Raw genomic sequence first — 14,669 nt, 5'->3', positions numbered from 1 at the left:
CTATAAATAAATAATTAATAATCAATCCTCCCAATCAGATGTATTGTTGCTGCATAAAAAGATATGATGATAGATATTTGGGACCAAATTTTCATGCATGCGTATGACTCTTCGTGCAACTTTGTGCCCACAACAATGAAGTCCCAGGTAAAGATAGGCTCAGTATGTTGACCTTCTTTCTTTATGTGGATGCTGCTCTAACAGGTACATTGGAACAAAGCATTTTAATCTGTATGCATGTGACATTTAGGTTCCAAAGTGGAGCTTTGAACACCATGAGATTCCTAATTCAAGCTCATCTGTACCTAATAGTATCATCTTCACAAAACACTTATTTCAAATAGGCCATTTTAAAATACTGTGTCTGTCTTATTTGCTGCAGGTAGTCAAGCAGTCCTACTATCTAATGAAGGCATCTCACCAAATCTCACTATCTGCTTTAAAATATTTTATAGAAAGGGAACATAAACATCTGTAAGACATGAACATTATTCTATTATTTACCTCCCTTTTAAATGTAGTGTCTTATTCTGAGCACAGCAAAGTAATCCACCTGCTTTTCCATTTTAAAAATATATATAATTTGCAAAATTCAGAAGCTGCATCTATGCCAGGTACTGTATTATCCCCCTGAAGAGAGAACAGATTGGAAATTTAAATAAATAGATGGCAGTTATAGTAGCATGAACTAACTGGGGACGCATCTTCTGCAAGATTCAGGTAACATCAAGCTTGTCAATCTCAGCGCTTGCACATAGTTAGAAGTATAAACAATATTTAATTGCTTGCGAAATAGGATATTTTACTGAGAAGAAATCCACTCTGTTTTCATTATAACTCCATACTTCAAGCTAGACTTTTAAGCCTCGCAGAAGTGGTGCGGTTAGCCAAAGGGGGAACCTAATGAAGTTTAATGTAGTAGAGACCAAAATTAATGCATCAGAAAGGAAGTCAGTTCCGAGCTCCTTCTAATGAAACTGCAGAGTGCCTAATGTAGTTGCTACTGAAATAATTTTGAGGCATTTTTTGCATCCTATTCTTAATTATTATATTCCATACAAAGACATATAATAGACAGGTTTCAGGATTTTTATATCAAATCTGTTCACTCACCATTCCTGTGTTTATTTCAGCGTTTTTCCCTTCCTTGTTCCATATGCCATTGGCATCTGTTGTGAGACATACATCTAGCTAGATTTAGGGGTGACCAGCAGGAGCTGTTGTGAGAGCAATGTTGCCTTTTGATAATTAAATTTAGGGTTCACTCAGCTATCAATGGCTGGGTAACCCAATTCCCTGGATGCTCTACTCAGTACACCTAAAATAAATACATTTACTATGAAGTGTGTTCTGGGTGTGGTCCTGACTCACATAATCCATATTCCATCAATGTGAATTTTAAAATGTTAATATAACATAGCTGATTAAATGCACAGCACTGCCAAATTACTCAATTATAACTGACTCGGAAATTGCAGTTCACGGATCTAAAAGTTTGTAGTACGACTTTGAGAAATAAGGAGGAAACTCAATAATCTCATAATTACATTTTATTGGAAATAATAGCATCAGCAGAACAAGATAATGAATTTCTGTGTGTAACACAGAACACCCACCTATGGAAGGATCCTCTGTGATTTGAATTTGGAAGAGATTGATTAGACAGTTTGGAATGATTACAGTTGGGATCTCTTTTAGTAAATATATTTTTAAATTTTTAGTTTCAGCCACAATATGTTGTTATGTAAAAAGTTTCCTGGATATAATATATAGTTAAGATTATTTAGGAAAAGCTAAGATGGATGATTAATCATTCTTTAAAGTAACCCTTTGGCACTGTGAATTGGGATTCCCTGATGCCAATTTATTTTGCAATGCCATAGGGTTTAGAATGCTCTTAATTCCAAAAGGACCAGCCAGATGTGTGAAGTATGACACAGTTATATACGGTATATGGGCAGAAAAAAACAAGAGTTTAGTAAACTTACGACTTAGGTTTCTAAATCAGTGGCATACATTGTCTGCAGGAGAGGAGCTTAAGCCAAGAGGAAAATGGGGCATCAATCAGGCACCAAACGCGGTGTATGATGGGAAGTAAATTATTTCTGGTGCGCGGAGGATGAGGATTGAGTCTGTTGATGAATAGGGTTATTAAACCTCTACCCTAGCCTGACTCACCTGCATAAATCATTTATTTTGACTTTCTTTTATATGGGCTTCAACTATTACATTTTAGAAATATAAATTACAGGTAAATAAATGACCAAGATACATAACACATCAATGGCAAACCAAGCAAATAAACATAGAGCATACCTCCCTTCCCCATCTGGCCCGTTTGGCACATTAAGGCAGGCCCCCAGTGCTGTCTAAGTTATTGGCAGGGTCTTCGGCAGCCTCAAAGCAGCCCAGACTCAGGACACCAAGCTGGATGCCATAGCCCCTTTCCCCTGGGTGCAAGTCCTGTGGTGTGTTTGTTAGAGGTGCAGTATAGGTTCTCACCCTAGAATATTAGGGTTGGAAGAGACCTCAGGAGGTCATCTAGTCCAATCCCCTGCTCAAAGCAGGACCAACACCAACTAAATCATCCCAGCCAGGTCTTTGTCAAGCCAGGCCGTAAAAACCTCTAAGGATGGAGATTCCATCACCTCCCTAGGTAACCCATTCCAGTGCTTCACCACCCTCCTAGTGAAATAATATTTCCTAATATCCAACCTAGACCTCCCACATTGCAACTTAAGACCATTGCTTCTTGTACTGTAATCTGCCACTACTGAGAACAGCCTAGCTCCATCCTCTTTGGAACCCCCCTTCAGGTAGTTGAAGGCTGCTATCAAATCCCCCATCACTCTTCTCTTCTGCAGACTAAATAACCACAGTTCCCTCAGCCTCTCCGCGTAAGTCATGTGCCCCAACCCCCTAATCATTTGCATTGCCCTCCGCTGGACTCTCTCCAATTTGTCCACATCCCTTCTGTAGTGGGGAGACCAAAACTGGATGCAATACTCCAGGTGTGGCTTCACCAGTGCCGAATAGAGGGGAATAATCACTTTCCTCGATTTGCTGGCAATGCTCCTACTAATACAGCTCACTATGCCGTTGGCCTTCTTGGCAACAAGGGCACACTGCTGACTCATATCCAGTTTCTCGTCCACTGTAATCCCCAGGTCCTTTTCTGCAGAACTGCTGCTTAGCCAGTCGGTACCCAGTCTGTAGCAGTGCATAGGATTCTTCCTTCCTAAGTGCAGGACTTTGCACTTGTCCTTGTTAAACCTCAACAGATTTCTTCTGGCCCAATCCTCCAATTTGTCTAGGTCCCTCTGGACCCTATCCCTACCCTCCAGCATATCTACCTCTCCCCCCAGCTTAGTGTCATCTGCGAACTTGCTGAGAATACAGTACTATAAACAGGGCCATCCCTAGCTATTCTGGGGCCCTACGCAACCCCCCCGCAGGGAGGAGGGGGGCCCAGGCCTCCACGGGAGGGGCTGGCCCCAGGCCTTCGTGGGGAGGGGAGGCGGGGCTGGCTTTGGGGACAGTGGGGAACCACCCCCCAGTGCTCACCGGCGGCGCGGCTGGGGCCGGGCCGCTGAACTTTCTGCCGCCGGTGAGTGCAGGCCCTGCTTCAGTCCTCGAGGGAGTGGGGGCGGGGCTGGGGTGAAGCAGGGGCGGGAAGAGGCGGGGCTGGGGCGGAGGCCATGGGGAAGAAGCGGAGCAAGGGCTGGAGCAGTACGCAGCTGTGCAGGGCACCAGGAAATTTGGTGCCCCAAATTTCCTGGTGCCCTATGCAGCTGCATACTTTGCGTATGGGTAAGGACGGCCCTGACTATAAATAAGGAAATGACAGGAACACTAGAGTGTCTGAAAGACTATCTCCAGCGTGATCAGAGTATCAGTCTGTCACCATAAAATGGGTAAGATTATAAGAACTATGGCCCAGATCCTGCCAATGCTTATTCACAGGCTTAACTTTGCTGAGATGAGTACTCACAAAATTTCAGATCATGCTGGGGCAAATTCTGCCCACAGCTACAACAGCATAAACTGGAGAAACTCCATTCACTGAAAGTAGGATTTTTTTAAGTTTATGCTTCTGCAATAGTTCTTAGAGTACCCAGGACTGTGAGTCACCTTGTTACCCGCCTGCCTCCAGCGAGAGGGAGCCTTTCTTCTGGTAGCTGGGTGTCAGCTCCCTGGCACCGCCAGACCTTCAGCCACTCAAACACTCTCCTCTGGGCTTGTGCCAGCCTTTCCTTTGCCATGCACATTAATAATAGGTTCACTCTAGTCCCTGAATCCCTTGGAATCATTTCCCCTGTAATATCTAGCCCCTGACACCCAATTTACCAGTTTTACCTGAAACCACTGCTCCTATAAACCATACAGCACTTGTGAGCACTTACAGTAAAACCAAAGAAGGTTTATTTAAGAAATAATAAAGATTTAACTAGACACAAGAAAGAGTGGTGAAAACAAGTGGTTATAATACACAACAAAATCATAAAACATGAACCTGAGCCTACACTTATCAATAATTATGTTTCCTAGTTAATGAAGTAGACTGTCCCCCAAAGTTCAGTCTGTTGCAGAGGTGACTGTTTTTCAAGAGTCAGGATCCAAATATTAATGAAAGCACCCCAGGGGGTTTTCTCAGTGAATGGATCCAGAGTGCCTTTCCCTACATTTTGTTATATTGAAACAACCCTTTGTTTCTATTCACAGGCAGTATAAACCCCTGCGTTCTTATAGAGCTTCTCTTCTACCTTTAAGTAGTTTCGATTGTTTGTCCTTGTCTCTGATGGCTTTCCATTGACTGTTCTGGAATGCGTCAAGAGAGACAATCAACTCTTGCATTACCTCGCCAGCTGACTAAGGAGGGGTGTCAATTCCCTCTTGCTTAAATAGTTCATCATCAAGAAACATTACGTCCTGGTGACTAATTTCTATTCCAAATCCATTATTCCATAAATATTGTCCATATTTACGTCTCACAATGGTTATGAGTCTTGACAAAGTCATGAGTTTTCTTAGATACATTACATGTTACTCTTATGGATAAATATCCTGTAAGATGTGTTTAGTGTAGTGAGTTTGTCAAGTCTGACGAGAGAGCTGTTTGCAAAGAACAGGGGATCCACTGCCAATGGGTATCTGTATCACAGCCTCTCGTATCCTATTTTGAGGCAACCCCAGCAGTAGCTGGTGGAGGTTTATGGGTTGTTTAGAGCTGATCAAAAAATAGAAGAAAGGTTTAAAAATGTTCATCAACAATTGTTTCTCATTTTTCATATAAATATTGCTTGTGGAAATTTTCTAGTCAGCTCTGGGGAATCATTTTCCTTTCTATATTTTTCCTATCATCTCACTTTTGAGCTAGGATATAAGTGCCAACTATTTTCACCTGACATAAAAAGAATTTTAAAATATCTTATCTCTGGAGACATGAATGATAGTGTCCAGAAAAAGACACCTAAACATTTCTAGCAATTGACACCAGGCTAGCTGTCATCAGAAGACTGATAGCATTTAAAAGATACACATCACTACTTTCAATACAACTAAAAGCCCAGCAGACTGTGTATAAGTACTGTGTAGGTTTGTGTAATTGATGTACTGTCGTCAGAGGCATAATTTGTCTAAATGCACTTTAACTTTGGAGACTGCATTTAAGTGCAAGAAAATACTTCAATATATGGTACATTTTAATGGAACGATTATATAAAGAAACATACCTAAGAGCATGTATTTAAACAGTGCTCTGTATTTTTATTGCTGTACCTCTGAGGTGATACCTGTGAACAGAATTAGTTTCTGTCTAAATGAATGGCTTTAAAAAGACTGCAACCCAAACCCTGTTTAAATTAGATTCTCTTGTTTTTGTGTTCTCTGGTAGAGAAAACTTTCTACTGAATAAGAATTTATATCAGGTATTGAAAGGTGGTTCTCCAAGTGAACTGGGGATTGCTCAGAAAGAGTTACACTGTGTTCTGGATGAAGAAAATTAATTAAATTAGAGTTGCAAGTTGTCAGTAACTGGGTAGTGGAATCATGGATTTAAAAAGTTAGGAGTGAAGATTAAATTAGGAATTTTTGAACCTGTAACTAATATCAGAGGGGTAGCCGTGTTAGTCTGGATCTGTAAAAAGCAACAGAGGGTCCTGTGGCACCTTTAAGACTAACAGATGTATTGGAGCATAAGCTTTCGTGGGTGAATACCCACTTCGTCAGACGCATGTGACATGCATCTGACGAAGTGGGCATTCACCCACGAAAGCTTATGCTCCAATACATCTGTTAGTCTTAAAGGTGCCACAGGACCCTCTGTTATTATTAACTAATGTAGTTCTTCTGTGAATGTATTACCCTCTAGCATTTATTAAATTATTAGAAAAATATATCTCCTAATTATGTAACTAGTAAAGTTTCTGATGTTTAATACTGAAGATTTATTTTCTGTTTGTGAAGAACCATCAATTAGCAGGCCCCTACAGCTCATTGGGATCAGGGTATTTTAAAATAGGTTTTCAGTAAATATACAGTTGAGGGAGCAGGGCAGTTAATGGGTTGAAACTGTTTGACAGAAAGATGGTATGTTTATGAACATCTTGTATGGCCCCCAACTGTGCTTAATAAAAACAAAAGAGCGGTGTTTTCATTTATTGTAGGCTCAATAGCAAAATGGCATGCACTGGCATGCTGCGCAGAGATTAAAGTAAGAGAGCAAACGGGAAAATAGTTCTGCAAAAGTGCTTTTTAAAAAATGCTTCTCAACTAAATATTTTTTGTTCAGTTCTGCTGACTGTTTATTCAGAAATCATACTTGGATTAGGCAGCTGATGTGCACCATTTCTCTTAATTTTTCTGTCTGTTTTCTTAACCTAAAAAGGATAAGATAATTTATTCTAAATGCTACTTTAGTATTGGGTCTTTCCTGAATGCTAAATTATGAGGGGTAAGATATGCTGATACCTACAAGGAAAAAAGAGAAGAATCTATTCAACTCTATATACCTTATGTTCAACATCAGCTGAATTTCCAGAGTTAAAAAGCTAGTATTGTCCACAAAATCACCTAGCTTCATGACGTTCCTTTATTGTGTAATCGGATTTTAAGACTATGCATGCTAACATTTACAGAAATGATTACAGGCTATTCTCTATTGACTATATTGTAACTTCAAATAAACCCTATGCTGTAGGGGCGAAATCGTTGTTCTGTTGAAATCACCAGCAAAACTCCCATTGATTTCAATAGGATCAGGATTTCATCCTAGCTCAGAGGTCCTCAACCCAGTGGTTTCTGAGCTGAATTGAGGCTATCTCAGAATTCTATAAAGAGCTCTTTTAAGGTCTGTATGTCTGGTGAGCTTCACTCATGAGAGTGAACTAAGTGCTGGCAGGTACATGTATGTGTATCACAGGTAGAACTGGGAGGTGGCCCCTGCATCCAAGAGTGGGACAGAGAAAGAGACCCCCATTTCTTTCCTTCTCAATGGCCACAAGATAAGTGAAAGAGAATGAGGGCATGGTCATGTGTGGATGCAAAGTCACAACACACACACAACGCAATGCAAAAATAGGACATTGTGATGCTTTTATTTTGTGGATTTCTGAGAGTCTCTCAAATGCAAAAAGTCTATCCAGCTGGTAGCAGTTGAATCCAGCTGTTGTAAGTGACTGCATGGTTCAGTGAATAGGGGGCTGAACTAAGAGTCCAGAGACCTGGGGTCTAGTCCTAAATCTGCCACCGACCTGCTGCATGACCACAAGCAACTCACTGAACCTTTCTGGGTCTTGTATCATTATTTGTGATCTAGAATAAACAGTCCTGTATAACATATAAGAATTATTATTACTTATTTTATTATTTCTTACAGATAGATTGTGTTACCTTACAAAACAATTAAAAAAACTTGCCAGATCTCTCCACATCATTGGCTGGTTTTAACATTTTCACATATTCATTTAAAATGGCATTGGGCGAAACCTCTGCTTCCTTCCCCCCAGAACAGTAGACATTTATGCAGCAGGTGAGAAATACTAATCATTTAAAATATATGAAGGAAGTAAACACCAAGCATTGGGATGAATTATTCAGTAAATGGACAAAATCAGAAAAAAAAATAACATGTAGGCTGAATTGTAAGGAAGTTTTATTTCACAGTTTAATGGACCTCACTGTAAGACTCTCTTGAGGAAGATGTGGAAGAATCATCCCAGGAGATCTTCAATAAAAAAAAGTATTAGATGAAGTACTAGAAAATATACTGTAGGGTGAAATTTTGCACTGGAAGGATTAGTGAGTAAGATGGCCTAGTAGATATTTCCCAACTCTAATTTGCATCCCAATTCTTCTACTTTTACTGATGGTGAGTAGCACTCTTGCTAGTCTCCTTGAAGTCACTGAGAAGCCTTGCATGAATAAATTACTCATTTTAAGTAATGATGACAGATTCAGGCCCTTTATCATTATAATACTTGGGTTGGTCTGGTTTGATTGTTGAGTTTTTATTTCATACAACCTCACAAAAACATAAGAATGACCATACTAGGTCAGACCAATGGTCCATCTACCCTAGTATCCTGTCTTCTGACAGTACCAGGGCCAGATGCTTCAAAGGGAATGAAAAGAACAGGGCCACTATCAAGTGATCCATTCTCTGTTGTCCAGACTCAGGATCTGACAGTCAGAGGATCTAAATGTCTAGTCCCGGATCTAAATGTCTAGTGTACTTACAATGCTTCTCCGTTGTCTGTTTCTTGATGATCATAAAGTGCAGTCAGCATACAGTAATAGGTGCAAGTAGAGGAACTAAGTGTAGTGGGGGTCTGTGTCACTGGAAGATTTTGAGTGGATTTATTGATCTGCAGATCTAGGCCCTGTGTTTTGACAAGATACACAGAACACAGAATTTTTACTGTAGAAGAATGTATTATTATTTGCCCAGCTCGAGGTCTTTGAGAATATGTACAAACCTTTAAATGCACAATAATAAAGGCCAATCAATGTGGACACAAAATGCAGGTGCTCCCTGACGTAACGGAAACATCACACTATAGCCTCCCACATTAAATCCCTTACACCGTTTAATACATCTAGCACCTCACACACACACACTTCCCATTTCTTTAGTGCATGTGAAAATTCAGGCCACTTTTTTTTTTTCAAGGAAAAGAACTATTATAATCACTAGAAGACAGGCTTTGGATGAAAATTTATGGAGTTTCATATGATAGCATCAGCACCCCAGATCTGATGGAACAATAGACCCAAAAGTCCAACCCAATATGATACAGTGTAAGCACAATTGATGAGGATTTTAATGTGGCATAGCGCAGAAATTGTATCGTTCCTGGGATATTTATATCTGTAATTTAAAACCTGTGGTTTGACTGTTCTAGATGACAGCAAATTTTCAGAGGCCATCACAGTGCTGCTTACCTGGATTGAGCGAGGCGAGGTGAATCGTCGCTCCGCAAATCAATTCTATTCAATGGTGCAGTCAGCAAATAGCCACGTTCGCCGACTTATGAATGAGAAAGCCACTCATGAACAAGAAATGGAACAAGCCAAGGAGAGTTTTAAAAATGCCTTAACAGGGATCCTCACTCAATGTAAGTAACGCTTTTTGTCCAGTGTTGTTGTTGTGATTGTGGTAGTGGTGGTGTGTTTTGTGTGTTCGGGGGTAAGTAGTTATGATAAAGTCACATTCTACTTCATATCCTATTTCATACGCTATAGCAATTTGGAGGAACAAGGACCATTCCTAAGAGCTTATTTCTCAAGGTGAGCAAAGTTTCAGTAGTTTTTCCATTAATAGACTGAGACATACTATAAGATCCATAATGTTTCAGGAAACTGACCAGACAAAAGTATCCCTAATATGGAACAGAGAAAGATCATGCTTTACCTGGAGTGCAATGATCTCTTATCTGTGAGTTGTAGAGATAAGGAATTCTAGTTAACTTTGATACCTACAGAATAGAGGGTAGGTAAAAATAAGTTATAGAAACGAGCCCCTTTCAGGAGGTTTATAAATAGTGTGCCGAGGCCACCCCCACAGCAAAAGAACTCTCTGCACCGCTGTTGGCAGCAGAAGTGCTCCGTTAATCTTCTGCCAGCATTTATTTGGCAGGTAAAGTGTCTAAAATATTTAGTGCTGGCAATTTTTCCCTGTACAGAAATATAATCAAGCAACTCACCTTAATAGGGTTCCCTCATAAAACAATAATCAGGATAATTGCCTAGGGCCCTTTAAAACAATTGTACTTCATTTATGCAGGATTTTTATATGTATAATGCATCCCCACAATCTTCGTTTTTATTCATTCAGTCCATCTGCACCCAATCCACATGGAAAAAGGCTAGATTCCAATTACCCCAAGTTCCTCAAATAATGGATCTAATTATAGTCACAAAGATGCATCCTGCTTAAGCATACAAGAAAAAAAATTAAGAAAATTTTTCAGTCTGAGACCAATATGCATGTTGCACTTTTGTGTCTTAATTATGCCTTTGCTATTTACATACACATTAACTATATGCACCATCAACACTGTGGGATCATGCTAAAAGATGGAGTTATTATCTGAGGACGTGTGCAGTGGGTGAGTTTTCAAGATCAGTTAATACCCATGGTAGTTTGGATAGGCAGGTCATTTTACATCTCAGTGACTGAAAAATAATGTGTGAGAAAAAGGAAAGTGAGCACCACCACGGCCATGTTGTTCTGTTCATACCAGGTTTCCAAAACTTTCATGTACAACAGTTGGTTCTAGTATTTAAAAATGTCTTCTTCAGCAGGGTTAAAAAATCACCTAGTGTCAGCAGTCCGGACCTTAGTTAAATCCATCTAAATAATTTTGTTAATCGTCAACTATTGTGGAACATCTGTCACTGGGAAAATTGAGAGCCTTGTAGTTTCAGGCTATGTCTACACTACAAACTTTGGTCGATGCAAATTATGTCGACATAAAGCCCCCGCAATTAGTATATCACTTGTGTGCATGCATATTTGGCTCCTAGTGTTGGCAGTGCATGTACTCACCAGCAGTGCTTATGTCAATGCACAGTGCATTGCACCATAGGTAGGTATCCCAGTGTGTAAACCCCCTCCCCCCCCATCATTCAGCGCACTGTCTTTTTTGGGAAGTTTTGGCTATGCATGGTGGCGCAGAAACGGATCGTGAAGGGGTGACTGGGAGCAAGAAGTCAACTTCCCAGTGTGCAACTGTCTCCATCCCATAATATCATCCATATCCCATAATTTCCGTTCCTCTTTTCAAAATCCCCAAAACCCATGCAGCCCTCCTCGCTGTCCACCATCTCTGACAGAAGCATGGAGCCTGCACAGCTCTGCACTATTGTGGTGAGCGTTGCAAGCACAGAACACACAATCCTCTGGTAGGTAGTTGCAGAACCCGAAAAGAACCAAATCAACAGGAAACATGACAGTTTTTGGAGGACAGATTGCTGTGGGACATAGCAAGAATCAGCTCAAGGTTGGTGGTGGTGGAGCAGCTGCCGATGGTGAAGTGTCGCTTATGGTCCTGAGAAATGAGCACTGACTGATGGGATCATGTCATAGTGCAGGCTTGAGACGATAAGCAGTGGCTGCAGAGCTTTCAGATGCACAAGGACACATTCCTGGATCTGTGTGCTGAGCTTGCCCCGACCCTCCAGCTCAGGGACTATGAAGTGAGAGCTGCACTGACAGTGGAGAAGTGAGTCACGATCGCACTGTGGAAACTTGCAAAGCCAGATTGCTGCCAGTCAGCAGGGAATCATTTCAGAAAACCCACTGTGGGAGCTGTCATCAAGTGTGCAGGGCCATTAATTGCCTCTTGTTATGCAGGAGTGTGACTCTCAGCAATGTGCAGGACATAGTGGCTCGATTTGCAGCAGTATGGTTCCTGAGCTGCGTTGGAGCAATAGATGCCATACCTATCCCTATTTTGGCAGACCACCTTGCCAGAGCGTGACATCAACAGAAAGGGCTAATTTTTTATGGTTATGCAAACATTGGTGGATCACTGGGGATGCTTCACTAGCTTCACTGTGGGCTGGTCAGGGAAGGTGCATGACACACACATCTTTAAGAACAAAGGGCTGTTCAAAAGCTACAAGCAGGGACTTTCTTTGCTGACTGGTAGATTACCACTGATGATGTTGAAATGCCAATAGTGATCCTGGGGGACCCAGCCTACCCCCAGTTCCCCTGAAGCTATACACTGGCCACCTCCACAGCACCAAGGAGAGATTCAACTAGCAGCTCAGCAGTTGCAGAATGACAGTTGAATGTGCTTTTGGTAGATTGAAGGGACATTGATGTTGTTTACTCACAAGATTGGATCTCAGTGAGAAAAATATCCCACTGTTATAGCTGCCTGCTGTGTCCTGCATAATATCTGTGAACCAAAGAGGGAAAACATTTCCACTGGGGTCGAGTGCAGAGGTGGAGCGGCTGTCTGCTGAGTTGGAACAGCCAGATATAAGTGCTATTAAAAGAGCTTAACACGGAGCTATATGGCTCAGGGAGGCTTGGAAAGAGTAGTTTAACAGTGAGACACAGTAATGCTCTACCTGTCCCTGCTGTTTTTGACCTGTTAGGAACTGTGTGGTGCTGGTGTACATATATGAATGTAACACTGTCAATGCACCTATTCATTTTGTTTGTTACAGATCCTATGAGTTGTGTCACACTGTACAGTAACCAGTAAGTGGGTGCTCTCAGAACCGCTAGGCACTCTGCAGCATATGTTGTGAACTAATAAAGATGAATTATGTTCCAAACAATCAGTGAAAAGAAAAATCTGTGCAATTTTAAAGCAAATACACTGAAAACTTAATAAATTAACAGAACAGAACTTTACAAGGGGAAAGAACATTCATGTACATTTTAGCTACATACTCCAACTGTGGCTTTCACAGGTCAGTGTATGTGAAGCTTTGGTAGTCTTTAATGTCCCCCCAGGTGGAGAGGTAGGCAGCAGCCCCTGATGACATGAGGAATGTTTGGGGGGAGGTGCTGCAATCGAGTTCTCCATGAACTGCAGAGGGAGGCAAGCCCAGGATTGTTGAATCTGTAGGTCCACAAGAGTCTGCGGGATCTGTGTTTGCTGCCGGAGAAGCCTCATTACCTCCTGGTGCATCTTCCTCTCCTTTTCCTGCTGGGACTCCTGGGCCTTTCTCCTCTGCACTCTTTCCTTCTCTAGGCTGTTTGCAATGTTCACCTTCCAGGCCCTGTGCTCAGGGTCTGATGCAGCACTGGCTTGCAGGATTTCATTGAACATGTCATCCTGAGTTCTCTTCTTTCTCCTCCCTATCTGGCTCAGGCGTTCGGCAGGTGTGGAGGAGGAACCCCTCAAGGTCACAATGGCAGCAACTGCAGATAAAATGCACAGAGGTACCATTGTCAGTATAGTCACAACAGAAAGCAAAAGATTCAGAACTCCCCTTCCCTTCCCTTCCTCCCCTAATGTTTTCAACAACACATGCTCATTGGCTTTTTTGCTTGGGATTACTGGTGCACGGCACCACTCACAGCACCAGCCACAGTGAGTATGACTCCTGAGGGTAACACAGAGAGCACAGGTGCTGTTGGCGTCCCGGAGCCACCTAGGCCTATATGCTGCTATCTTGTGTACTGACTGCAATGGTGCCTGCTGAAGTTATCACTGACTGGCACGGGAAAGTGCCCTACCGTGGATGAAGAAATAAGACTTCTGTCCCTAGAAACCTTTGGGAGAGGATTGAAGAATGCCTTCATGAAAGTTTCATCGAGATCTCTCAGGAGCAATGAAAAGCAGATTGCAACTCTACCTCTCTTTGTTGTACCTTACCTCTTCTAGTACGAGTAAATTAATGAAAAGTCGTGAGCTGCATCCTGTTAAGTTAGGGACTCCTAACTCCTAACGTCATCACTGTAGTGAGAAATACATTTACACGCTTATCCGATGATCCTTCCCCTTCACTGGGCTCGACTGCCAGGACTGACTGGACTGTGGTGGAGTCCCAAACAAGACCTGGCTTGCAGCATAGCTGGGCCCCAGTCACATGTCTCTCATCCTCCTCCACCTCCTTCTCATCCTCACTGTTCAAGCCAGGGGGCTGTGGCTTGGGCTCCTCAGAGATATCCATGGTGATCTGCAGGGTCGTGGGGGGGGGTCTCTGCCGAACATGGCAAGCAGCTCTTTTTAAAAGCAGCAGGTCCGAGGCTTGGCACTGGATCGACTGTTGGCCTCCCTGACCTTGTGGTATGCCTGCTGAAGTTTCTTCACTTTCACGTGGCACTGCTGCTGGTCCCTGTCGTACCCCTTCTCCTGCATCCCCCATGAAATCTGCTCGTAGATGTCAACGTTTCTATGGCTGGTCCATAGCTGTGTCTGCACAGCCTCTTCTCCCCAGAGGCTCAGGAGATCCAATATCTCCTGTCTACTCCAAGCCAGAGCACGTCTGAAGCATGTAGCCGGCATGGTCAGCTGGGCAGTTGCACACAATAATGGAGAGCTGTAGGTGTACTTGCCATGCTGGACAATCAGGAAAAGGCATTTTAAAAATTCACGGGGCCGCTGGGCAGTGGAGTTCACAATTGTGACCAGAGTGGTCAGTGTTGGGTACTGTGACAGCTGCTGGAGGATTGTTAGGGTCAATATAGGTAATGCAGTGTC

The 14,669-nt window shown here is 42.2% G+C and overlaps 1 protein-coding gene across 2 annotated transcripts in view; it reads left to right on the top strand.

The window, feature by feature from the left end:
- ENOX1 (ecto-NOX disulfide-thiol exchanger 1) overlaps window positions 1-14,669 on the top strand; it is a 204,671-nt gene that overhangs the window by 77,989 nt on the left and 112,013 nt on the right. For both annotated transcript variants that reach the window (XM_065402606.1, XM_065402614.1), the window contains one exon: window positions 9,402-9,614. In XM_065402606.1, the coding sequence (XP_065258678.1) occupies window positions 9,402-9,614 (213 nt within the window). The remainder of the gene's footprint in view (window positions 1-9,401; window positions 9,615-14,669) is intronic.

Source organism: Emys orbicularis, chromosome 1 (genome assembly GCF_028017835.1).
Source record: "Emys orbicularis isolate rEmyOrb1 chromosome 1, rEmyOrb1.hap1, whole genome shotgun sequence".
Lineage (NCBI taxonomy): Eukaryota > Metazoa > Chordata > Testudines > Emydidae > Emys > Emys orbicularis.
The sequence above is the reverse complement of the archived record's forward strand: the minus strand, read 5'-3'. Positions and strand labels throughout refer to the sequence as shown.